The following is a 24910-nucleotide window of genomic DNA, read 5'->3' as shown; positions in this document are numbered from 1 at the left end:
CTAAAACGCACCTCGCGGGCCGAATGTCCCTTGTCCACTTCGTACTTGCTGCAATCCTACCGAAAGTCCCTGCAAGAAATCGCCGGACATTCGAGGGCGGTGACGAAGTCGTAAGGATGGCAAGGCAGTTATATATCGCAGTGTATGCATGAGAGGGACGGTTGAGTTCTGTTTCTCTCGTTCAAACTTCTATAAGAGGCCAGTGTAGAGCGTCGACTCAAGGACCATGAGACTCGCAGAATCGTCTACAGCCACTGCGCTGGCAGCGGCTGCTGCCGCATCCGGGGCTTCGCTTGACGCATGTGTAAGGCCAACTTCTCTTCAGCTCCCTCGCATCACCATTCCGGCAACACGACGCTGACGCCCGCCGCAGTGCGCTCGTCTCGCCTCCGCGCTCGGGGACATTGTCACCACCACACCCTTCGCCGAGAGTGACTACTTCTCCTTACAGGAGTCGACCCTCGTGCCGACCTGCATCGTCCGGCCGCGTTCCGCACAGGATGTGAGCCGGGCGGTAACGATCCTCTCCACAGCACGGACGCCGGGGTGCCAGTTCGCCGTCAAGGGCGGCGGCCACACGCCGGCCGGGGGCTCTGCTAACATCCAGGGCGGCGTGACAATTGACATGACGAGCCTGAACGCGACGGTGCTGAGTGGCGACGGAACCTCGGTCGCTGTCGGGGCGGGCGCCGTCTGGAACGATGTGTACGGCTATCTGGACGAGTACAACCTCGCTGCCGCTGGTGGGAGGAACGGCCTTGTTGGTGTTGGCGGCTTGCTCCTAGGCGGTGGCATCTCGCATTTCTCGCCGCGTGTTGGATGGGCGTGTGATGGTGTTGTTGAGTACGAGGTATGTAACACTTGAGGACTGTTGCTTCCTCCTCCTTGCCGTGGTTCATTTCCTCATTTCCCACATCCTGACTTCGAAACCAGGTCGTCCTCGCAAACGGCACACTGGTGAACGTCTCCGCAACCAGTCATCCCGACTTGTATCGCGCGCTCAAGGGCGGCGGAAACAACTTTGGCGTCGTAACGCGCTATGACCTGAAGACGTTTCCGCAGGGCAACATGTCGGCGAGCACCATCTCGTATGACATATCCCAGGCCGGTGCCGTGTTCGACGCCTTCACCGACATCGCCGCCTCGCCAAACTTTGACCCCTACGTGTCCCTCCAGACGGGTCTGCTGTATGCCTCGGCGGCAAACGCGTGGTCGCTGAGCAGCTCGGCTTTCTACACGAAGCCAGTGCTTCATCCGGAGGTGTACAGCAAGCTCGAGGCTGTACCGAGCATTTCCAACACGTCCGAGATTACGGCCGTGGCTGCGCTGGCTGCAGAGAATCCGACTCCGCCACTGTGAGTTCATCACCAGCCCTACCTACATGTACCGACGAATGTTATATCACTGAAAAAGGATGTGTCTAATGTTTGGCGGATAGGAACTGGCTCTTCGCCACGTTGACATTTGGGACCTCGAGCGAGGCTATGCTGGACATCTTCAAGACCCTGAACGCATCCTTGTACGACTTCAATCCCGCCGGCGGTGTCACATGGAACTTTGCCTTTGAGCCCCTTCCCTCTGTGATGCTTTCGTATGCCAATGCCACTGGGGGGAACGTTCTTGGACTGAGCCCTGAGGATGGGAATGGCGTTAGTAAGTTGCTCCGCCCCGGAATCTTCTCGTGCTGTATACTTGTACATGCAGTATCCTACTGTATAGATATGACGCTTACATCAACAGTTCTTCTCTTCTCTGCTCTGTGGTCGAACTCGAGCTCCAACGATTCCATCTACCGCAAAGGCCGAGACGCCTTTTTGGCTGTCAGGGATGTCGCTGAGCGAAACGGGGTGCTGCGGAAGTTTGAGTATCTAAACTATGCAGGCCCGCACCAGTCGCCGCTGGCTTCTTATGGGAAGGACAGCCTGGACTTCCTTCGCCAGGTCAGCAGGAAGTATGACCCGACTGGAGTGTTTCAGCACAAGGTGCCTGGTGGCTTCAAGTTGTGGTGAGAGAGTACGTGTCATGGAGGAAACTGCGTGACTGTAAATACAGCTGCTTGAGGCTATGCAGGATGATGATGATGGACTTTCTGTTTACTAGAGAACCTCTACACCTGACTTCAATGTCAAATATCCTTCGAGATTGTTCGAACTTCAGTGACGCAAGGCAGTTGTCAACTTTGAAGTCGTTGGCGTCTTCTATAGACCATCCTTCAGCCTTGACTTATTTAGACATGTGAAGTTCGCATGCGACGCGCATTGCTTGGCATTCCTCACATGCAAGATGCTGAGATGCTGTTGGCTGCAGATTTGAACAAACACTTATATCACACTGAGCCAACCCAACGACAATGCGGGCATTTCATGTCCATGCGGGCGTCTCACAGTTTCATTGGAAATTCATCGATAGACCAAAATATAAGTATAATGCAGAGGGCCTTCATCTCAGCCTTTAGCCATTCCCCAGTTGCAATATATGCTCACCTTGAACATAAAATGGCACATGGGGTTGCGACCTACGAACTGAGCAACATCGCGGCTGCTGTTTCTGAACTCAACCTCGGCGGCAATGAACCGTTTCTTGACGGAGAATTTAGCGGGGGCGAATGTCGCATCTTCAAGCTGAGCTTTGCAGACCACGCGAGTGTTGCTGTTCGTGTGCGGCACGCCTCACATGACATTAGCCATGACAACCATATTGCCATGGTTCAAGACGAAGTTCAGATACCTCAAAAGCTCGAAGAAAGGGGCTTTCCTTGGGCTCCAAAGTGCCTCGGGGCCAGCTTGACTTTTGACAATCCTATCAAGAGCCCGTTCAGTGTTTCGGCTTGGATCGATGGCATCCCTCTGCGTTGGGATGAAGATTTCCCTGCGCAGTCTCTGAGGGATAAAGTCCTTGGCAGAGTCGCCTCTATACAGTTGTCATTGATGACATGCACACTGGAGACCCGTTTGTGAAGCCTCTGGGCATGTGAGAGACTAGACTGACTCTTGATAGGGTCTATTACGGCGAGGGCCTACTAAGAACGACGTCTCAAGAATCGACAAAAGCGAGTGGTAAACGGAGAACTCCCTGGGTTCTGTGAGCAGAACTGTCTGGATCAACAAGCTTTTATCGACGGCGTCCTTGGAGAAGATGGAGACAGCAAGGCATTTGCCATGAACCACGGCGACCTAAAGGCAAGCAACATCATTGTCGACGAGCAATACAACATCAAAGGGTACTATATCCCCCGACACACAGTTCCGCAACCTCTTCTGTTCAAGTCTGACAAATGATACCAGCATCATTGACTGGGGGCTTTGCAGAAATAGTTCCCCTCGCCACAGCTGCCCTCTTCCCTAATCTTCTATGGCCCGACGTATCAGCTCGACGTGCTCCGAGTCGGGCTACTGTACGAGACAGGCAGACCTACATCGACTCTTATTCATCGCAGACTTCGCTGGCGGCGCTGGCCATGATGCGCTGGCAGGGCGCTGGAGCCGTGGACTTTCGTATCTTGTATTTGACGTCTATATCGAGTAAGGGTGTACACAAGGCTATGGCACAGGCTGGTTGGAAGCTTTCTTACTGCGAGTCTGCAGGCGATGCTGAAGCTGGAAATGCCCTGCGCACAGAAGGAGAGACATAAGGTCAATGCTGCACGGGGTGTTTGTTCACCGAGACATTGAACCAGGACAGTAGACCCTTGTAACAGGGCAGCATCTATTTCAGATGGTGTATCATCTTCTATCTTAGACTACGGTACATGTTTCTCCAGCCCTCCCTGCTCGACATTTGGCCACCTGTTTCCCTTGACCCTGTTTCCCTTGACCCTGTTTCCCTTGACCTACCATGCATTGCGTCAGTCTCCTCCCCTGCGCTCCAGTTACAAGCCTTCTCACAGAGAACCGAGTAATCCCAAGTCTTCCCGTCCCTAATGGTACACGTATACCCCAGCATCTCGTCAGAGCTCCCTTTGTTGATCATGCTGGTTGACCAACGTCCACCTCGGCCATTTAACGTACATTCTTGCATCCCAGCTCTTCCTTCGTTAGTTAGACATTAAAGATTGGTAATTTGCAGCATACAGGCTGCAAAGCAGTCAGAAGTGGAGTGTTTTTCGTATCATAAAAGCATCAACGCTGTGGACGCAATGGCCATGGCTATTGCGACAGAGCCTCCAGCAAGCCCGAGTTGCGTTGCTCTGCTGGCAGGGACGAAATCGAATGGGCTTCCGCCGCCGCTCCCTGGCTGCGAATTCGGCGGGCGCGTTGGCTTTGGCTTCGCAGTTCTTGTTGATGAGGACGGCTGGTCATCAATTGAAGGCTGAGGCGTTGGGCTGCTGGGGTCTTCGGTGGTGGAGGTGGTGGTTGAGCTCGATGCTGCTTCTGAGGCTGTGTCGGCCCGAGATTCGGTCGAGGTGGACGATGCTTCGCTTGTCGTAATACTGGTAGTTGCTTCGGCAAGAGCAGAAGATGATGTGGCCTGCGTGGGTGTTGTCGAAGTTGACAATGTTGAGAATATTGGGCGCGGCGCCACACCGGTAGGAGTGGTCTTGGAAGTCGGCAATGGTGCTGGTACCGGCGGTGTTTGTTTCGGCGGAGCAACTGATGGTGTGGTTATCGGTATCGGTGCCTTCTTTGGGCCGCAGAGAACGTCCAGTATGTGTCCGGCCTGGATCTGCTTGAGCAGAGAATTGACGGGGGCGTTGACGCTGAAGCACAGCCCTCGTACGGTGAACTGCGCTGCTTGGAGTCCGGCGATGCAGGACTGGGAGCATGAGGCGCCTGCGGCGAAGTCGGCGGGCGTGCATCGCTGGATGGGCATGTTGTAGGCGTAGAGGCATTGCACGGGCACGGAGGTGGTGAGGCCCTGGAAGTTGGACAGGGTCAGGAGGGCTCCTGACGCTGTGCTCGCCATGAGGGCGAAGTGGGCGAGACTGGCCATGGGGGTGATGCCCTACTGAGCGGTGTTGTTTGGTTCCTGTCGTTTTGTCCGTCTCTTGAGCTCTCAAGTTTGCTAAAGGTCGAGTATGGAGTTGAAGGGATGGAATCGATAAAGAGCAACGGCCCAGCCACCAGAGAAGAGTATCCGGGGAAGACGACAAGGTTAACTATCCGCATTCCAGTAATGACGAAGTTGCTGCCACGGAAACGACGGGATTGCTGGCCACTTTGGGTTGGATGCGGATCTCCAGCGTCATGCGAAACAGGGCGTGTCTCAGACGTTTCCCACTATGACGGCGCGCAAGAGCGATTGGCAGCTCCTGGGGGTCATGGTCGGATGAGCTTCCCGCATGCGTCAGCATTGATGTTTCTGGAGAGCCTTTTTGGCATGTTTCAATCATGGGGCTGAATGAAAGTTGGGGAGGCGCGTGGCAGAGGAGATGGACGATTAAGGTACTGTACGGGAAGGGAGTACTAGTGGTGATGCATGGGAGCGTGTGTTTGCTTGGGGGAGATGAAAAATCGTATAAGTCGAAACAGTTGTGATCAATCCACAGTTGATCGTGTCTCAACAGGAACTATTGTCACTATCGATCCGATTTCATCAACCTGGCAGTACATGCAAACTCAGCTTTACTGCTTTTCTTCCATGTTTCTACTATTTCTGGTGCACTTTTATGAGATTTGAGGTCATTTGGTGGGTGTAAGACAGAAGGATCTCTCTCGCGCCGGTAAGCAGTACGAAGGAATACTGTGGCACGTGGAAAACACCGATGGGTTGCTGCAGGTGCTTGTTTCGTACCTTTGTGACAACTTGGACTTGTTCAGTCTCTCTTATCAGCCTATTCATCACCTTCTCCTCGTCTCAACCTGCCATCAATGCGAAACACCATGTCAACGTCCGCAGGTCGATGAAACAAGCTACAACCCTTGCCTTGCCCACCTTGCCCAAGCGAGCATAGGCCAGGCACCGCCACATCTCTCTCTACCTTATTCACACCTTATTCACAATTTCACACGATGCCTCGCTCCCTTGCCACCAGCTGAAGTGGCCCTCGAGCCACGCGCCCGCTGCAGCGCCTGTTCTGCCAATGAAAGCCCTGCCCGGCCGTGTAGAAACCGGCACTGGAGCCCATGCTGCATCTCGCAGGAACACACCAAGGATGCGAATCCCGGCAGCGACACGGCAGAGAAGAGACACAAGGCAGCAAGGCTTTGAATGACAAAATGGGGAAAATGAGTCGACGACTTGATTTAGTGCCATTCGCTCCCATGCGATCTCCTTCGTTCTTTTCCGTCCTCCTACCGCCTCCATGAAGCTTCGACGACGCCTCTTCGGCACCGACCATCATGTCCCACTCCGGCGGCCGGCTCACAGACGCAGAGGAGCTGCCAGGGGCGCATCTGGGCGCGTATCACCAAATCGTGTCCACGAGGAGGAAGCCCGTCCCGGCGCGAGCGGGGCCATATCACCAAGGTGCATCTCCTTCTAAAGAGCGACGCTTGGGCAAAGAAGAGAGGATTTGCTGACCGGCTTCAGCTGCGCAAAATGACGATCTGGTAGATATTGACGTTGCAGAGGAGGAGGCTTCACCGCTATCGAGGCTCCACGAGTCTCTCGACGGCGGGGTTGCAGACAGCGCAGACTCTGGCCATCGCTCACAGACGCCTCCCCCCAAATGGCCGCGGAATTCCCAGAATTCCCATCCGGCTCTATGGGCGCCGATATGGCTCAGTCGAGTAGCTCTCGTCGCCTTTGCCATGACGTTTCTGCTCATGCTGCTGGCCACCGCTTTGCTCTATCACTTTTCTGAGGAGCACAGCGGACTCAGCGTCCAGACGGAGGCAAACCACTACGCTTGGAAATATGGCCCTACCGCAGGTAAGACGCATATACCTGGGCAGGAGTTTCTCTCCAGCTGCTGATTCTGTGCTATTCCAGTCCTTGTCGTGGTTGGAGCCCTTTGGCGGCAGGTGGACTTTGCAAACAAGATCCTGATGCCCTGGGAGGAGCTGAGAACTGGGCCCTCGTCGGCAGACAAGACCCTGCTCCTGGACTACATCTCTCCGTTGCTACCCATTGGCCTCTGGATGGCCATCAGGAACAGGCATTGGGCGGTGGTGATGTCTATATTTGGCCAATTGCTGATCATGGGCACTGTTTGTCTTCCCAGGGGACCTCTTCCTCCCTGCTCTTGTAGCTGTGTGCTAATACATGCTGCTAGACCGTCTTTTCAACTGGTTTGCTCATCCTAGAGCCGACTCAGATGTTCGAGAGCGACCACAAGTTCCAGCTTTCCTCAACGTTCCAGCTAAATCAGTCCGTCGATCCCACATTTGCCTGGGCAGTTGGTCCAGGTCCCGCGCAGACTTACTATGGGATAAACTTCTATGGACTGCGTTATCCTCCCGGCACGGCACAGAACTTTGTCGTACCCGAATTCCAAGTCCCTTCAATGGCGGCCAGCAATATCGACTACACCATGAGCACCGATGGCGCCAAGGTCGGCTATGACTGCGAACTCCTCCCCATCACCAACGGTACGGAAACTCGCATGCCCTGGCGAAGCATCCTCGCGCCATTAATTGTTGCCAACGTCACCACCAAGGATTGCGACATCAAAGGCGTCACCCTAGCTGAGGGTCCCGACCATAACTATTACCATGATAAGAATGCGACGCAGAACTACCAGGCTCAATTCGTCGTTTACCCCTGCAACTACGACTTCGATTTTAGCAGACAGTACATAACCCCAGGCAATTTATCGATGGACCTTCAGGTATACAACACCAGTCGAGACCTACGACTGTTCATGTCTGTTGTCGATCTTCGCATCTCGCCCTACAATGCTTCTGTGAGCGGTCCCCGGTACATGTATCTCCACAATGTCACGGCTGCTCTTTGCAAGCCATATTACGAGCTCGGCCGCTTTGAGGTTGGTGTCCCGAATGCCAACAACGGCTCTGCTCAGGCTCTCTTCTCAGCACCTTCAGCAAAGAAGAGTGCTCTCAGACAGTTTCCCCACGGATCCCTGGCCATGGCCGTTGATACCACGGTTGGCAAGTGGGTGCTGGGCAACGGAGGAGTCGATTATGTCCTGACGGCAACTGTGCCGACATTCTTCCAACTCATGTCGAAGAAGGCCGGAGTGAAATCCATCAGGAGCTTTATGGATCCGGAACTTCTCATCCGCACAGCGACTGATGTATTCAATGGCATCGCAGCGCAAGCGCTGCATTCCATCATCGTGCAGCCGGCCAATCGGACCACCACGGGAAGCATTAGCTATGAGGAGCAGAGGCTGCGTGTCAAGGCTCTTTCCACCGGCTTCATGTGCGGCTTTCTCGGTCTTCTGGTCATGATTTCCATAGCCATGATATTTACTAGACCTGGCTTTGCGGCTCCAGATCGACCAGGGGCAGCTCTCTCGATGGCTACTCTGCTCGCCTCCAGCCCCCGCCTCAACGAGATCCTGTCATACATGGGGCCTTTGAGCAACCAGAAGCTACAGCAATACCTTGCCGCATACCATTTCAGATCGACTAATGCCTCTGATCCAGGTGCGGGCGTTATGATCGAGCCAGTTCAACGAAATGAAGTTCAAACATTAAGCCATCCCGCCGGACAAGGCCAGAGTCAAGTGCCGTCATGGAGACCCATGGCGGGCGCCACTTGGTTTCTTGTTCTCGCGATATGTCTGCCGCTTGCCATCATTGCGTCTCTGGAGATTGTTCAGCATTTCTCAGATGCGAACAATGGATTCGTGAGCATTCACAATTCGAGCTCAGCTGTGCTTGCGACATATATCCCTTCAGCGGTTGCTCTAGTAGTGGCTAGTCTCTATGCTGCAATGCAGATGATGGCCGCAACCTTTGCCCCCTTGGCGCCTCTGAAGCGTGGGAAAGCCGGTGCGGGGAGGACCATCTCACTGAGCCTTGTTGCCCAGATATTCCCTCGCGCATTCTATCTATCCCTAAGATCGAAGAATTTCGCAGTTGCATTTGCCCTATTCGGCACCTTCCTTGGGGGCTTTCTCTCCATTATAGTGTCAGGTCTCTACAGCGGCATCAGCGTCCCGATTGTCAAGAACATAACGCTTCACCAAGGCGATCGATTCAACTTTGATGATGCAAACATCTCTCTGGACGATAATGAGGCGGCTGCCATTGACAACCTGGTTGAATACTTGGGACTGAACAGCACGAAGTGGATATCGGAAGATCTCGTCTTCAACACATTCACCCAGGACGCCATCTCCTCAACCAACTCAAGCACGAACGTGCCGCTGACGGTCAGCATACCCGCGGTGCGGCCGTCGCTGAACTGCACATCGATACCGAACGATGATCGGCAAGTGACAATCTTCAATCAGGAATCTGGTTCAGCCGTCTTTGCCATGCCTGGGCAAAGCGAGATTGTAACTCCTCAACCAGGCTATGTTTGGGTTGGCGTGAACACGACCATGAGATATGCCGACTGGTGTGAGGCTGCGCCTCACGGCATGGAGAGGGATGAGCCGTGGATGCAATACTTTCTCCTTCCCAACGACACCAGCATGGCATATGTCGGCAAAGGCTCTATTCTCACGTGGAGTGCGGGCATTGTAGGCGGCGATGGGGCGCTGAATACCGATCCGTCAACGGGAGTAATGGGCGACGCAATCAACGAGACGGACAATGGATGTCCGACATTCACCGTCACATTGGGCCAGATGAGGTTGAAGAAGTCGGGCAAAGGCTCCAAAGCCAAGATTACGGGTTTTGAGCAAGACCTTGCCACTCTTGTCTGCTATCAGAACATTGAGCAGGTCATGACCAACGTCACATGGCAACTCCCTCACTTCAGTCTCGATCCCATTCAGAAACCAGAGACAGATGAGCGCACAGCGAAATTCTTGAAGTCGAAGCGCGGCAGCCAGAGGTTTCCGTTTCTGCCGAACGCCTGGCTGAACGACTTGATCAATCCGCTGTTCAACCAGACATTGCCTGGGCCAAACAACACAGACCCTGCAAATAATCACGTTGACAATTTCATCAACGCTCTCGTCTTCTCCAAGGATGGTAGGCCTGTGACTGAGCTCGCCGGCGCCAAGAATGTCGAGAACCTCAGGAATATGACCCAGCGGCTCTACAAGGTGTACATGGCCCAGGCCATATCCCTCAACATGCGCGACAATAGCACGGATGGCGACGGGGCGTCTCTGCCCACGTACGACGGCGTCGTGACCACGTCTGGCCATCAGCGGCTGCAGCAGAATCGCGGACCCAAGATTGCGCTTCAGGTTGTTCTGGCAGTCATGGTTGCGTGTGGCATCGCGACGAGGCTACTTCTCCCGGTGCGAGATGTTCTTCCGCATGACCCGTGCTCGATTGCCGGTACGGCAACTTTGGTGGCTGGCGGAGAATTGGTGTCTCGACTGGCCTCGTCCATGGGTGAGTTTGATGGACGGACGAGTAGGGAGGTTCTGCTTGCGGATGAGTTGTTTAGCTTGAAATGGTGGCGGGATGAGAAGGGCGTGGAGCGATATGGCATTGATTTGGAGCCGTCATGATAGCAGCTGCGTGTACTTCGTATATAGTGATCCAAAGCGAACAGGGAGGCATTATGAGCCTCAAGCTTACGGTGGAACAAGTGGATGATGGTGACATGAACAGGTGATGATGCATAACTTGGACAGCTCAGCGAGCATTTAAATGCAGATTGAATAAGCAATCATGCTTCTTTTATTTATGCGGCATCATGAAGCAGATCAAGCGCGATGTCTGCAACCGATTGGTCGCTGCGTGGTGTTTCATTTCGCTGACCGGGCGCTTAAACCCAAGACCTGTAGACAAATCAAGTGGTGAGAGGGAATAAGCGCGATAAGACAGGGGCAATAGAGGTCTCCTTTAAATAGAGGTAATGATGACTGAGTGCTGTTCAACTTCATCTTGACTTTGTTTAGCGTTTTTTTCTTTCTTTTCTCTGTGCTAAGCGTTCTTTGCTATTTCTCTGTTGAAGTGTTTGCTTTGTTCTGGGTGCTTGCACGCTCTTGTAATTTATACGCGTCTGGCCTGTCTTCCAGCGCTTACACGACATACCACCAAGGATTGCCTGTATCAAGATCATCATGAGGCTCATTCTTTTCCTATACACGCTCGTTTCCATCATCAAATTCTCTTCATCAACAACCATCGTCACCATCACCGCCGCCCCAGCAATCCCCTCCAACGAACCCTCCTACGCCAACCCATCATCGTTCACATCCGCCATCCTCAACTCGACAAACACCTACCGCAAGGAATACAACGCATCATCAGTCCACTGGAACACCACCCTCGAAAAGTTTGCCTCCGAATACCTCCAAAACGACACCACCTGTAAATTCGCCCACTCAGGCGGTCCCTACGGCGAAAACATTGCAATAGGATATCCCAATGCTACTGCCGCGGTGGAAGCCTGGGGGAATGAAGACAAGGAATATGATTTCGCGAAGCCCGGGTTCACGGAGGAGACGGGGCACTTTTCGCAGCTGGTGTGGAAGGATACGAGGGCTGTTGGGTGTGGGAGGAAGTTGTGTGGTGAGAGGGGGTGGTTTGTTGTTTGTGAGTATTGGCCGAGGGGGAACGTTGGGGGGGAGTATGGGAGCGAGGTTGGGAGGAGGGTTGATGGGGGAGGAGGAGGAGGGTTGAGGGGGGGTGTTGTTGCCGGGGTTGCGGTGGTGGTTAGTTTTGTGCAGTGTGGGATTGTGGTTTTGGGGGTTTGGGTTGGGGGGAGAATGGGGGGGAAGTGAGGCTTCGGGAGAAGGAGGTTTTGTGGTCTTGTTGTAGAGTTGGTGAGATGGGGTATGGCGTTTATGGCTTTCTGGTCTAAGATTGGACATTCAGTGGATAACATGTATAAACATGTGAAACTTCTTGAAGGGTCTTCTCTTTCTACACTGCAAACGGAATTGAGACTTCAATGAAGGCACACATATCTCAATGCCCATCCTAAAGATTCGACATGGTGTCGATGCCGCCTGTGGATCCCAGGCTCATAGAGCGAGTTTGAGTCGTGAATGTCCAATCAAGATCCTCTGTGGCGCAATTGGCTAGCGCGTCTGACTGTTAATCAGGAGGTTGGAAGTTCGAGCCTTCCCGGAGGAGACGGGTTTACCTTTTGTGTTTTTTTTGGCGGTCTTTTGTACGTAAAATGTTGGTTTTTTCTTTCTTACAAGGCCAAGAAAAACTGAAACGTTATGCAGGAGGTGTGTGTTGGTCTTGGGACCTAGTGGACGAAGTAGACGAAGTAGTACGGAGAGATCATTGCGGTACCGATCCTAGAAGGATGGCAAAAAATCAGTAACTTGGAAGCATGATATTCCAGGAATTACATCAACCCTTGATCCTGACCTCATGGGTTCTTAGCCAAGGATGCTCATACAGTTCGTGTAATCAGTGCATGAACAAGGCTTCCATTATCTCAGAGTGACTCATGTGAGTTTCTTGCTCAGTCGAAACTCAATGGAATAAGCCTCTCTTTACAAACCATCTGTCTGAGATTATATCTCAGTAGAGGCATCTATGCTTTTCTCTACAGACTGCCCTAAATTCAGCGACTTGGTTTTTGCGTGACCTCGTCTTCAACACTGCTCCAATACAAACGTGCAATACCCAGAACGGGACTTTATCCCTTAAAGTGCGTACCGAGTCCTCTGTCTAATGCTCGCACCAAATCTGAAGAGTATCCACGGGATTGGGATCAGGGCAACGGCGATGAAGCCAAGCAGACTGGCGGCCCATTTTGTCGTCAAATTGTTGTACACTGATAGATCCGCAGCGTTAGAGCTCAGATGTCTTTGTTAACATGCTCTGTGAGATCAACGTACTCTGGATAACGAACAGCGGAAATGCAGCCGCGAAGGCGTAGCGCGTAAAGGCGTTTGCTGAAAGCGCCGAAGCACCATATCGAGCACCGTAGCAATCAATCATATACGTAATGCTGCATGCCTAGACCAAAGGACCTGTCAAAACCGTGGATCATATCAGGACGTCGAAGCGGGCTAACTCACGAATATGCATAGATTACCCCAATTGAAAGGAACGAGAGCAAGCACAGGGCTTATCCAGTGTACATCACGCCGGGCAGTCCAGGCAAACCAGAACAGACCAACGGCTACCCCCAGACTTCCCATCATGGCTGGATAAAGTCGCTGTTCGGGTGGCATATGGCCTGTGCCGCCCTTTTCTCGCTCCTCTTTTGCTCTCTTCTGGTAGATGAGTCGGTCACAGAGAATGTTGGTTGCTGTTGCGAGCAGCGCGCCGATGCCTAGAGAGATGAAGACGAGCCCGTTTTGATGGGAATCGAAGTCGTACGTCTTTTGAAACACCAATGGTATCGAAGCAAAGAAGGCGTAGAGTACTGCAAAGTCGAAGCCAATGTACAGACTCAGAAACAGGACAACGGGCTCGGTGAAGAGCAAATGCATGGGTGTCACCAGTGACTCGCTTGCCCACTTGTGTACCGCGCTCCAGCTCAGCGTAGGCATTTTCATCCCGGAGGACAGCTTTTCTTTGATGCTTTTCTTGTTGCGTCGCGCGAGTAGAATCTTCTTGTACGTCTCTTGCATGCCGAGGGCGAAGACGCATGTGGCGACGCCCCAGAAGACGGAAACCCATTCGAGCCACCGCCAGTTGAGCCTCTCCACGACGAAACCTCCTATGATCGGAGCTGAATCACAGTGAATATCCTAGTGTCACAGAATCTGGGTGTGGTCAGGCTCACCAATGCAAGGCCCCATAAAGGGGGCCATGACAAACAACGCCGTCGCCGGCCCGCGACGAGCAGGAGGCCACATGTCCGCCATTGTCCCTCCGCCGACGCTCAAAGCAGGGCTTCCAAAGACGCCAGCGAAGAAGCGGCAGATGACAACGCCACCAATGTTATTGGATGTCGCTGCTCCGATGAGGAAGAGGATGCAGATGGGCAGTCCTAGGCGGTAGACGATCAGTCGACCCGCGGATTCGCTGAGCGGTGCGCCAATGACTGGGCCGAATGCTAGGCCGAGACAGAAGAGGGAGATGCCGAGGAGGGAGACTGTTTCCGAGACGTGGAGGTCGTGGCCGGTTGCTTTGGCTCCTGGGGCGTAGGCTGAGGACATGTAGGTGCTTGTGAAAAGGGTCGATTAGCCAAATGACAACTTTGGACGTATCTGGAATCTGTGAGGAGGAAACACTGCTGTATACGTACACAGTAAATGCGTAGAGAGAAACGCAAACGGTATGGTAAAGCCGCTTTCCATCGCTCCAGTTGTAAGGGTTACGAGGGTCGTTCTCCCAGTCTAATTCGTGGCTGCCTTCGGGTGCGCTTTCGGGGTCGCTCGCTGGAGATGAGTCCTCCTCTTTGTCATCAGGCGCTATGTTGCCCATTCTGCGTTCTTCAGCGTCCATCTTAGTTCTAATCTCGCCCGAGAAAGATCTATAGAAACGACCAGACTATCGAGTTGAATCAAGTGAAGCGTCAAGAAGGCAGGTCTAAATCCCAACGTAGAAGGGTCAAAGCAAGATTCGAAAACGAAGTTGAAACCCAAATTGGGCTTCAACATTACCCATCCATATTAGTCAGGAGAGAGCAAGGAAACGGCACTGTTGATTAATCAAGCGGAACGACGGCAAGCTGATGTCGACAACACCGTATGATTGATGGGGGGTCAAATCACCCCCCCCCCGCATTTCCATTGGTATAGCCGTGAGCTTTAGTCCTCGTGATAAATCAATGCCCGCTTTGGGCTAATCAGGGAAGTGCGGAGTAATGGCATTCGGTTGGGCGAGCTGTTTTGGTGTTGCTCGTTCACAGATAGCTAGACTCATAGCAGCGTTTCACAGGGCTGTATAGCACGAAGATCTATTGAGCTTCAAATCTGTGACATGAAGGCAAACAAGGAGTATTGGATCTGATTCAATTTCTACAATCTCGTTGAAAGGGTTCCTGTCACATGTCCTGGTCCATCAGTCTCGAGGCATTATTACGACAACCTCGGGATATCTGCGTTGACATGCCATTTTCGGCTAAAATCGCTTGGTAATCCATTACCGTATTCGGACAGCAGATCCAGCCCATCATCGTCGTCTGTGAGGGGCTGGGAAGCGCACCGGAGGGGGAATCTCACAAGTGGCGCCTGGGAAAGCCTCCTCGTCAGATGCCCAGCTCTTGGAGGGCACACAAAGCGAGTGGATGAGTAATCAGGGAGCAGGGAAACACTACACATATGAAGTGCTGTGAGGAGTGATTCAAAGAGTAATTCGTCCGTAAGCGGGTCAGAGCTACGAAGCGGCTGAGATTGCCAACGATTGAATGGGGCCACAGAACATGAGGCAGTATGATATAAACACGCATCCCATGCCCGTCCAAGTTCGCGCACACAAAACCTTCTCAAAGGCATCCCTGTGCAGACGGAGGCGTCCTATTGGGCCTACAGGGTTCGATGATCGCTAATCAAGATGCGCTTGGCGCGAGAAGACAGCCCCCAGAGGACAAATCAACCTCATCGATTCGAGACAAAGGATTCGCTGGCGCTGGGGAGCAAACTAGCACCGATTCGTACGGACATGGAATCTTGGGCCTCTTGCGGGATCAATGACTGTCGAGTGAACTCGTTTCCACTGGCGACCAGTGCGATACATAAGGCGAACGGACACGCTCCCCCTTGCGTGTTCTTGCGCACGTAATTCATCCTCGGCCTGACATATTAGTTATCACGATTATTTACTCTGCTAAAGCGTCACGTGACTGTCAGGATCCGGGCTTCGGTTCGTTATTTAATAATCTTGTCTCGCACTGGGCCGCGTTTGGTGGCACAAATCAGATAATCCTGCCACCCCTGGCGGTTCGCGACGAGGAGCTTCGCTCATACAATTTGTTCGCTCTGCGATTGTAGAAGTGCCTGACAGCGGCCCAAGGAAAGCCTGAGTCTTCCTATCACCCTTTTGAGGGAAATCATTTGCTTTCAGAGCAGAGTCATATCATGTCGCAAACGCCTCCGAGGGGGAAGAGAAGACGGACTGAAGAGGCCGATCCTAAAGGCAGCGGAACTGTGGCGGAGGCTGGACGAGATGCTGGTAACGCCAAGGCAAACACAAACCATCCGCGGCCGCGGCCGGTGAGTGTGGATGTGAATGGAAATTCTGAGCCCATGGATGAAGCTGGTGAGTTGCGCGGCTTCAATATCGTATGAATCGCCAAAGCAATACTGACGATATTGGGCGTTTACAGAGAAGAGATATCGGGCCTGGCGCAGTGAGTTTCATTCACCACTGGAGCACGCAAGCATCCAAACCAGTCTCCCCTGCTCAGGACTGACCAAGCCACAACTCCAGAGAAAGGGTCTCCTCACGATGCCTTCTGCTTCATCTGCAAACGCGAAATGGACCTGCTAGACTGTTACACATGCAGGAGATCATATCATCAGCGCTGTTTAGACCAGCCACTTGACCAATTTTACCACAGCAACAACTTCTTCTGCCGCGTCTGCGTCAACCGCCAATGGCATGAGCACCTCCCTCCGCCCAGCCCTCCGCCATCTCCGCCGTTAGAGAGACAGAGAGTCGCCCTGCCGAGCCACAGGCCGAGCGTGCAACCAGGCGCAGAAGTTCAAGCGCCGCCCATTTCGCCAGCTCCTTCTGCGACGCCCAACCAGAATGCTCAGTCTTCAGGACAGACGTCCTTCACGTGGCTTTCGCAAAACCAGTTTACGGCTCCTCTCACGCGCTCAAGTACGATTGCAAGTCCACGCACGTCAACACCAATGTCAGGCGTCATCAATCTCAGCGGCCCCGGCCGCAGCATTGTGTCTGGTCCCCGCGGTCCCCGGTCACGATTTTCTACTCTGTCTCCGGAAGTCGACGATGCCGTTTCCTTGCTTCTCAGGGAGCTGGAATATCTTGGAGACGCCAGGCAGAAAATCTCACAGCTGGAGGACGTTATAGTGAGGCTACAGCAAGACGTCAAAATCAATGAGAATGCCCTCATCCTCGCGCAGCGCAACGCCGCTTCGTCGAACCAGCGCAGCTCGGAAGCTTTGCGGGTGGAGAACGAACGGCTGAAGAAGGAGGTGGATGACTTGAGTCGACTACTGGCAGACGAGAAGTCGCGGTCACAATCCCACCAGGCGGACGCCGAGCACTGGAAATCACAGGCGTTGAGTAGGCAGGCTGAGCTGGAGGAGCTTAGGGGGAAGCTGAAAAGCTTACTTAGCGGTTAAGCCTGCGCAAGAGAAGTTGCACGTTTGCTTTGTTATGTGTATTGAGCTTTTAAACCGGAGTTCGCGTGGTGCTTGGAGTTCGTGGGTCAGGGATACCCGTTTGGATTATTGTCACATATAAGATGCATTTCCGTCAATGTTTCTCTCAGTTACATCTACTCCTCTTAAATCTCTAGACAACACATGAGAGGGCTTGTTGCCTGCTTCCAACTGACTAATTGGAGGATACAGATAAAATAAGTCTCGATGCAAGTGGCAGGCTTGCGGCCTTGCATGCGGCGGACTTCAGCTTCTGCGTGTATGCAGCTTACGTTCGCCCCCCTTTCGCGCGATACTATCCTAGTCTCCTGTGGTATGATCATCATGATGCACGCCAACCAGGCGGGAATCCTCCTTTGGTGCTCTACGGATATCTCTCACAACCTGTGTGATTGCTGTTGACCTCTGCAGAGAGCCATATTCTACAGCCGGATACGGTATTGGCATTACGATAGTAGAAGAAGAAGAAGAAGACTTCTTGTCGCAATGCTTTGTTCTTCAGTCGGCTACTCTATACTCTCCACTAACCTACCTGATGGTGGCCGGGGTTAGACAGCTGGAATACAGCGACTACAAAACTTGAGCATTGACAGCACGATGAAGCTCCTATCGGGCCATATAGTCTTGGTGAAGTGTTTCGGCTCTCATTCGTGTGGCTTTTTGAGCTCATTGTCAGTATTCGGAAAAAAGGTAAACAGGCGTCCTCGAAAGTCCGTTACTGTTATCGTATCCTCGATATACCTGGGCAGCGTTGGTATATGCTCTAAACCTTGGGATTCTGGATCTGAAACAGTATCCTTACTCGAAACAGTATCCTTACTCCTAATCGCTCCTACAAGCAACTGACGTCTCTTCATTTTCTGATCCATCCCAATCTTCATCGTCGTCCTCACCGCCATCGTCTTGTTCTTCTTCAGCTGGCTCTTCTTCTGCCTCTTCATCTCCCGTATCCTGTGATGATTCTCCCCTTGACGAAGCAGAGTTCTTGGCCATCTTGTTTCCCCCTCCCGTTGCATAAAGGACGTGCGACGAACCAGAATGCAGCAACTACTTACACAGCGCACATTTCCAGCAAATATCGAAGATGGCGACGAGGCAGTCGCCTTCACGGCACTCGTAGTCCGCTCCATTACCCCCCTTCACCGAAGTCTTTCGCAACATGGTCATTCTCACAATCTGCCGCAGACCACGCCCCGATGATGAGAATAATGCTAGAGATAAGGCGAGGTTAGAAAGGGGTTGGTCTGCTCTTTGGTATATCTAGCCTTGTCACAAAGATACTCACTCTTCCTTGGGCACGTTCAACTCACTGAATGATATCGAGGTGAATTACTTTTAGCCTCGCCATGGTTGTGCTTTTCCACTGATCCTCTAGAGAGGGGGGCGTGGCGTAGAAGAGAAGCTGAAAGATGTGGTGATTCTGACAATGAAGAAAGCACTGGGATTGTTCCAGACTAATTGCAGTTGCTCACTCCTGAAGGCTCGAGTATTGGGAGGTTTTGCAAATGCTTCAGCTTTAAGGCACCTGCTAAACGAGCGAATAACTAACGTAGACGATGATAGGATTAACGACCTACCTACGTACCTCATGCAAAGATTAGGTACTTCACGACTTCTGGAGGACCTAGTTGAGGCCTGTTATCCGAGGATACGACATGGGAGTCTCCCTTTCACGCTTATGAACATGGAAATGGACGGTATGCAGAAGGATAGCTCTTATAAGGCAATGGCCAGACGATAACCATCCCTTCACTTCACTGCTCACTGCGGAATTACGGGATCAGGACCACGTCAGTTAGTCTCCTGCAATGCACGTCACGCGTTATTTCTCGGTAACGATATGCAACACTATTCGTTCAAGCACATACACCAAAGGCTATGTGCTGTGAGTCCTTCTTTCTACCGTACATGTATAGAAGAGGGGTCGAGAAGTGTGGGTTGCGATATTTCGCATCATGTATGTTTCTCCGCGGCACGCCACACATTGCGCAGGGTGATATCAGTCAGGCTGGGGTCATTCAGCTTGATGCTGCCCAATCCTGCCCGTGCCTCCTCATCGTATACCCCGAAGCCTGTTGGTGGGAGGGCGCTTGGGATCGAAGACGATTGGATCGACCTTGCGAGGCTGGCTGAAAAGCCCGTGAATTCATTCTCGTGCCGCAGTTTGACGGTTGGCCTCCACAGTGACTTGCACCGTAGCAAGCGAGCGGCTCCTGTAAGGCGCGGCGTCTCACGATAACAGCACACTGCATGGCGGCTGCAACGCCACTGCGGGTGTCTGGGCTCTCCATGAGCGTCCAGGAGGCGCTGTTATGCAGGCCAAAGTTGCGGCCCTGGGTGTCCGCAGAGCCTCTCACGGTTCCCATGCTCTGGAGTTCCCGTTGCACCGTCTTAGTCCTCTCGCAAGACAGCTAAAAAGTTCAAAGCGTGTGTGTCTTCTCAATCGAACAGGGTTTTATATCCAACTTCGATACTCAGCTTTCCGCGAATACAGCCTCCTAGACCTCTCAGAACTAGTTTTAAATCAACGCAAATACATTTCATTCTACGTAGGTCGTTTTCCCAGAGCATTTCATGTTCGAAGCATAACATAATAACCCTGCGGCCTTTTCGTATGAACGGGCTAACATCTAGTTAGTATAAAGAAACCACACACTCTCATCTAATCAACAATGCCATACGGAGTCTGTCCTTGGTGCGGAGGCGACGTTGAGAAGGTCACTGGGGGTGGTGTTTCTGGGGCAAACTTGCGTTGCACCACGGAGCCTTTCTGTAGAGGTTTTTTCACGATGTTCGATTGGGATGAAAGCACTGGATTTGGCCATTCCCAACGCGCACTGTACTATGGCCAATTGGTCAACGGGGTATACAGGTTCACTAGGTGTTGATAGCCTACAACTGGAGTCGCGGAGGAGTATCTAGAACCAGTTCTTATGCGTGCTGAACTTTTCCAAGGCGCCGTGTGTAACGGGGCCACGAGCCTTGTGCCTATAGGTAGCAAAAGTAAGGTTGCTCGCCGACAAGGCACACACGACACCAGCCTCGCCCGAGCAACCGCTATACGCTGGAAGGACGAGCCGTTCATTTGCGCTATGTTGGCCGACATGCAGGACGGCGACAAGAACCTCAGAGACAGCATCAGAAAGAAACTTCGAGATTTTGTCGATGCAGGTAATGAAACGCTGCGCAACTGCATCCACTGGTCTATCGAGAACCTTCGTCCCAGCCTGGCGGTGCGACTAATTGTATAGGCCGCCGGTGACCAATGCTTGCTGGCCATGGATGGAAAATGATACGCGTCTTTGCACCTGGCCGTTGAATATCCCAAATGTCTGGAGTGCCTGGAGGTGATTAGGGCACTCCTCAAGTCCCTCAAGCGGACAGCGACTGGATCTCGGGAGGTGTCCAATGCATCCAACGCACCACTCACGGCAAATACGAAAAGGTCATGAACCAAGAAGCTTGCGAAAGGCAAGAACCCGACAACGCCATCTAGAATGCCCGAGGATAAAGAAAAAGAGAAGTAGATAGAAGAGGATACTGAAGATAAGCTGAAGCTCTAATATCTCCGTGAAGGTTGCATTGATCGATGATGGTGTTGAGATAACAAACAGGAACCTCACAAATCGCATCTACAATGGCTGGACGTGCGACACCGAGCATGAAGGTAATGGGCTGGAAGGTATTCCGAGGCCTTACACGAGCTCGGGACGGCACTTTCATGGCATCGACGATTTGCCGCATCTGCCCAAGGGCGAAAACCTTCGTGTTCCGGCTCGACGTAGTGTCCAGACGTGGAGAACGGGCACACTTCACTGCCAAGAGCGCGGCGGATGTAAGTACAGTCTAAATGATTGACGTCTCATCCACCGAGATATCTAATGTTTTCTTGTGATATCAGGCACTCGAGTTGGCCATTGATCCCAGTCGAAAATTCGACATTATCTCAATGTCGTGGACTATCGTCAAAAACCAGACCAACGCGGAAGCTCGACGAGTTCCTTAAGAAAGCTACTGCGGGAAACCGCCGGCTCGGTGCCTATATGCGGCACCGAGCCAACCCTTCTGCCGGCACCTCCGCAAGCAGTGACAGTGGTACCGACATGCTAGGGAGCAAATCTCTCGAGCTCATCAAGCAGCCGAAGCAGATGCGGGACATCTTTGACCACATGACGGGCAAGAGCAGCTCTAGTGACCGCTACATTGAGGCGTATGACACTTTCGGGCGTTTGGCTGACGAGCTTGACGTGTTTGGGCCGAGAAATCGAGGAGCTCAGCGACAGGATTGAGAATGAATTACGGAGAGGGACTGTGGAAGCGAAAGTCGCGGAAAAAGGAGTTGCTGGAAAAGAAGGACTACCGTATGACGAAAATTGTCCTCTTGGCGTTCTCGTTCTTCAGGAACTGGTAGAAGGTCGCCACTTTCATCGTCCCGTATATACCTACTTGTACCAAGGTTTGCGTTCCAACAAGTGTTCCGGCAATCATCTCAGGCCTGTGACAGGCAGGCAGGGTGCTTTAACACATAGGTCGTATCATCGGATCAATATCTCAGCTCGGAGTCCCAAAGCTTTGCGGTCTCGTCAACGCTCCCCTTTGATGCGCATGAGTACGGCGACTTTTACGACTTCTCAGAGCAACAAACAAAGATAGGTACATGAAAACTAGGCTTCTCTATCGAGAATCTATATACAAACCAAAGTAGTAAAGAAACACAGCGCGATTCGGTCTAAGAAAAGCAACAAAGCAAGACTCACTAAGCCTCGCCGCTTCAATAAGTCTCCTCAGGCCTCGTTAGAAGGCTCGCTCGTCGCCCGGTTCCACGAGGTCCGGATGGCACCCCAATACTCCTCATTAAACATCTGCATGTGGCGCACATGGCCACTGCCCTTGAACATGTGATTATCAGACTTGTAACCTCTTTTCCTCGCCTCCGCAATGTGCTCTTCAATATCCTGATAGGGGATAATATCGTCGTCCTCGCTGTAGATGTACAAGTGCCGCGTATCCTTGGTCTCATAGTACGGGTTTATCACCGCCTTGACACTGAATGCCGGTGCGGGCTCCTTTCCGATAACCCATTCGAGGAAGCGATTCCCGCAGAGGAATCCCGCCCAGAGGGTCTGCGTCACGCCAAACGGCCAGGGGAACCAATTCGCCGTGCCCAGAGCCATTGCGCGCGACCAGCGAGCCAGGTTCTCGCGGGTCATGATGACGCTTCCCGGCGTGGAGTCGAGCACCAGCAGATGGTGCGGCATGGGCTTATCATGGACGAGGCGATAGGCGTTGAGCGTCGCGGCGTAGTTGATGCCGCCCGTGTTGGACATGATGTGAGCCAGCACGCGGTCTTCCTTGTCCTGGACATCCTTGTCGTCGTCTTCCGACGCCCGGGGGAAAATGGCGTCGATGACGGGCCGCATGGACTGCGTGCGCTGGTCGAGGCCGGACCACATGGCCTTGGAGATGGGCGCCAGGACGACGATCTGCGTTGAGCAGGGGAAGAGGGCGCGGTATCCGTCGGCGTATTTGATGAGGTTCTTGGGCTGGCCGTCGCCCCAGGAGTAGATGAGCACGGCTCGGGGGTCGGTTGGGCGCGGGACGGCGTCGCTTTCGGGGTCTGGATGGCGGATGAAGACTTGGTCGGACAGGGGGCTGAAGCCCGGAAAGAAGTCCTTCTTTTGCTCATTCATGGTTGAAGATTTCTGATCTTGAGCACGAAATTCTAGTTGAAGTTGGTCGAAGAGGTTGAATCTTCTGCTTGTTGGGCTTCTCACTTGATTTGCATCTTCATCAGCGATACGGATTGGAAAATATGTACTCGATCATCTTTGTTGGGATGCGGTGCCTTGTTGGGCACGTTTCCGACCCGCCCGTTCGGCGAATTGAACATATTTGTTAATGCTTCTCCGTGCCTCGGTTCAGCTCCTTCGCGGTGATCTGAGTAATGCTTGCGGCGAGGTTGTCGTGCAACTAGAGAGACAAGCTTCGAAAGACTCGAGTTGACAGGATATAAGCCAAGATGCCGATGATAATGAGCTAGAGTGGTGACTTTACCAACCGCCTGTCAGAGCAACAGGTGGCGCTCAAACGTTGGAACCAAAAAGGAACCCCAGATCAATCTGATCTCGGTCGCTTTCACATGCTTTTGACGTCCGACGGCTTGGTCCACTATGCAAGGTCAGGTCCACTAACTGACAGGGCCTTGTCTAGTGCTTCCCACAAAACATGGAGGTTCCTTGATGGGAAACGGAGGCTGTCAGTTGGGTGTTGCTCCGTGGTTCCGGGAACGATGGAGATTCGGTGACATGCCGTATCGATTTGATGGCCTGGAATGGCAAATGGTGGATCGGCTTGACCAGGTTGCTGATATTAAATGCCCAACAGTTGGTTGTTTGCTTACATTTACTGAACGTGGGAGCGTCTGACTTTCATCATTCAAACAGAGATAGTATTGCAGATGAATCGGTTTGAACCTGAGGCTTAATGACAGGGCATGATTGTCATTGTTCCAAGTCGAATTCAACCGACGGGACGACGCCTTCAGCAACATGTTCTGTATTTGGTTAACACGAGACGCAAGCCATCCGGTGGAGAGCTGTGTAGTAATCACGATTAGTCAGACACAGTGGGGATACGGAGATGGCAAAGACTATGATGCTATGCAAGTAGGTAAGTCAGGATCTCAAAGACATTGTATGCGAGTGTAATGAGATAAGTCAGGAGACACAATGCTCGGGGACTATGTTTCCTTTTCTTATGAAAGTGTCGCTCTTGAAGTGCCGCCCTAATAAAGACTGGTTTTCTGCCCACGTTTTCAGCATCCAGGGTTGATATCAACAATCCCTAGCTGCAACCAACACACTACTTACGATCTGGCACTTCGATTACTTCTGGAACTCAGGTCTGACCTTAATCTCCTCAACAACCTGCTGCGCATCTGGGTCGCCCTCTTCCGCCATACGCTTAAACTCGTCCGTGTTATCCTTGACCCATTGTTCAAAATGACCAGGCTGGCCATACGTTAGTAACGAAGTTCACCTGAGACACAGAGTCAAACTTACCAGAGGCAGATGGAACCCCGCTTCCTTCGCAACATCAATCTCTCCCATGATGAAAACACCTTTCAGCTGCTTCGTAATCGAGTCCTTTCCAACAGTCTCGTTCCAGAACCCCTCAAGCTTATCGGCCATGCCTTCCAGCTGCTCCTGGGTGCGGCTAGTACCACTTCGAAGACTGACAAACAGGCGGTTGATGTTTCGCGGGACACCGCCGACGTATGAGTCTGACAGGGGGCCCTGGGTGACGTCGATGAAGCGGACGTTGACGATGAATCGCGGTGCTCTGAATGTGGTGGCGTGCCAATCGGTGATTCTGCGCACCAGAGCCATTTTCTGGGTCTGGCTGAGCTTGATGGCAAGTTCAAAGTTGTACATGGGCATCTTGAAGGATGTTTGAGTGTCTACTCCGTACAATGTGGTTGGGGTTATAATTTGATAGGAGAGGTTTCGACGAGTCTCTGTGTTGTTTTATTGAGGTCAAGTATTTGTTTCCCAACTCGGCAAGCGCCCCTCAAGTCTCTTAATCGGCCGATATCGGCTCTCCCCGCATTCTGCCGTGCAGTATGTGGAATCAAGTTGGTGATAGTTGTCTAGAGCAGACACCATCGATTGGTCATCAATCCAGAAGAGGACAAGTCATCGTCTTATTGTTGATCCATCGCGG

General features: G+C 52.5%; 11 protein-coding genes across 11 annotated transcripts; 6 read left to right on the top strand and 5 right to left on the bottom strand.

Moving 5' to 3' along the window:
• Positions 1 to 226: 226 nt before the first annotated feature.
• CCMA1212_001424 (Bifunctional solanapyrone synthase) lies at positions 227 to 2009 on the top strand (the record flags this gene model as incomplete). Its single annotated transcript, XM_073698849.1, has 5 exons — positions 227 to 304; positions 374 to 850; positions 934 to 1355; positions 1439 to 1653; positions 1741 to 2009. 5 exons carry the CDS (start codon positions 227 to 229, stop codon positions 2007 to 2009), a joined length of 1461 nt encoding a protein of 486 aa, XP_073562213.1.
• Positions 2010 to 2495: 486 nt separating this feature from the next.
• Positions 2496 to 3631, top strand: CCMA1212_001423 (uncharacterized protein; the record flags this gene model as incomplete). Its single annotated transcript, XM_073698848.1, has 3 exons — positions 2496 to 2949; positions 3109 to 3220; positions 3406 to 3631. 3 exons carry the CDS (start codon positions 2496 to 2498, stop codon positions 3629 to 3631), a joined length of 792 nt encoding a protein of 263 aa, XP_073562218.1.
• Positions 3632 to 4107: 476 nt separating this feature from the next.
• On the bottom strand, positions 4108 to 4929 carry CCMA1212_001422 (uncharacterized protein; the record flags this gene model as incomplete). The annotated part of the gene is made up of 1 exon (XM_073698847.1): positions 4108 to 4929. One exon carries the CDS (start codon positions 4927 to 4929, stop codon positions 4108 to 4110), a length of 822 nt encoding a protein of 273 aa, XP_073562219.1.
• A 1349-nt stretch (positions 4930 to 6278) lies between these two features.
• CCMA1212_001421 (uncharacterized protein) lies at positions 6279 to 10480 on the top strand (the record flags this gene model as incomplete). Its single annotated transcript, XM_073698846.1, has 4 exons — positions 6279 to 6405; positions 6469 to 6810; positions 6871 to 7088; positions 7154 to 10480. The coding sequence occupies 4 exons, from the start codon at positions 6279 to 6281 to the stop codon at positions 10478 to 10480; spliced, it is 4014 nt and encodes a 1337-aa protein (XP_073562216.1).
• A 558-nt stretch (positions 10481 to 11038) lies between these two features.
• On the top strand, positions 11039 to 11961 carry CCMA1212_001420 (Protein PRY2; the record flags this gene model as incomplete). Its single annotated transcript, XM_073698845.1, has 2 exons — positions 11039 to 11471; positions 11957 to 11961. 2 exons carry the CDS (start codon positions 11039 to 11041, stop codon positions 11959 to 11961), a joined length of 438 nt encoding a protein of 145 aa, XP_073562217.1.
• Positions 11962 to 12583: 622 nt separating this feature from the next.
• Positions 12584 to 14339, bottom strand: CCMA1212_001418 (Polyamine transporter 4; the record flags this gene model as incomplete). Its single annotated transcript, XM_073698844.1, has 5 exons — positions 12584 to 12714; positions 12779 to 12899; positions 12962 to 13620; positions 13675 to 14057; positions 14140 to 14339. The coding sequence occupies 5 exons, from the start codon at positions 14337 to 14339 to the stop codon at positions 12584 to 12586; spliced, it is 1494 nt and encodes a 497-aa protein (XP_073561818.1).
• A 1574-nt stretch (positions 14340 to 15913) lies between these two features.
• CCMA1212_001417 (uncharacterized protein) lies at positions 15914 to 17149 on the top strand (the record flags this gene model as incomplete). Its single annotated transcript, XM_073698843.1, has 3 exons — positions 15914 to 16117; positions 16162 to 16185; positions 16229 to 17149. 3 exons carry the CDS (start codon positions 15914 to 15916, stop codon positions 17147 to 17149), a joined length of 1149 nt encoding a protein of 382 aa, XP_073561817.1.
• A 2057-nt stretch (positions 17150 to 19206) lies between these two features.
• CCMA1212_001416 (uncharacterized protein) lies at positions 19207 to 19554 on the bottom strand (the record flags this gene model as incomplete). The annotated part of the gene is made up of 1 exon (XM_073698842.1): positions 19207 to 19554. One exon carries the CDS (start codon positions 19552 to 19554, stop codon positions 19207 to 19209), a length of 348 nt encoding a protein of 115 aa, XP_073561816.1.
• Positions 19555 to 20121: 567 nt separating this feature from the next.
• CCMA1212_001415 (uncharacterized protein) lies at positions 20122 to 21477 on the top strand (the record flags this gene model as incomplete). Its single annotated transcript, XM_073698841.1, has 3 exons — positions 20122 to 20421; positions 20765 to 21023; positions 21116 to 21477. 3 exons carry the CDS (start codon positions 20122 to 20124, stop codon positions 21475 to 21477), a joined length of 921 nt encoding a protein of 306 aa, XP_073561815.1.
• A 495-nt stretch (positions 21478 to 21972) lies between these two features.
• CCMA1212_001414 (uncharacterized protein) lies at positions 21973 to 22878 on the bottom strand (the record flags this gene model as incomplete). Its single annotated transcript, XM_073698840.1, has 1 exon — positions 21973 to 22878. The coding sequence occupies one exon, from the start codon at positions 22876 to 22878 to the stop codon at positions 21973 to 21975; it is 906 nt and encodes a 301-aa protein (XP_073561814.1).
• A 1194-nt stretch (positions 22879 to 24072) lies between these two features.
• Positions 24073 to 24627, bottom strand: CCMA1212_001413 (uncharacterized protein; the record flags this gene model as incomplete). Its single annotated transcript, XM_073698839.1, has 2 exons — positions 24073 to 24198; positions 24250 to 24627. The coding sequence occupies 2 exons, from the start codon at positions 24625 to 24627 to the stop codon at positions 24073 to 24075; spliced, it is 504 nt and encodes a 167-aa protein (XP_073561813.1).
• Positions 24628 to 24910: the final 283 nt, after the last annotated feature.

Source organism: Trichoderma ghanense, assembly GCF_004382785.1.
Source record: "Trichoderma ghanense strain CCMA-1212 chromosome Unknown scaffold_1, whole genome shotgun sequence".
NCBI lineage: Eukaryota > Fungi > Ascomycota > Sordariomycetes > Hypocreales > Hypocreaceae > Trichoderma > Trichoderma ghanense.
The sequence above is the reverse complement of the archived record's forward strand: the minus strand, read 5'-3'. Positions and strand labels throughout refer to the sequence as shown.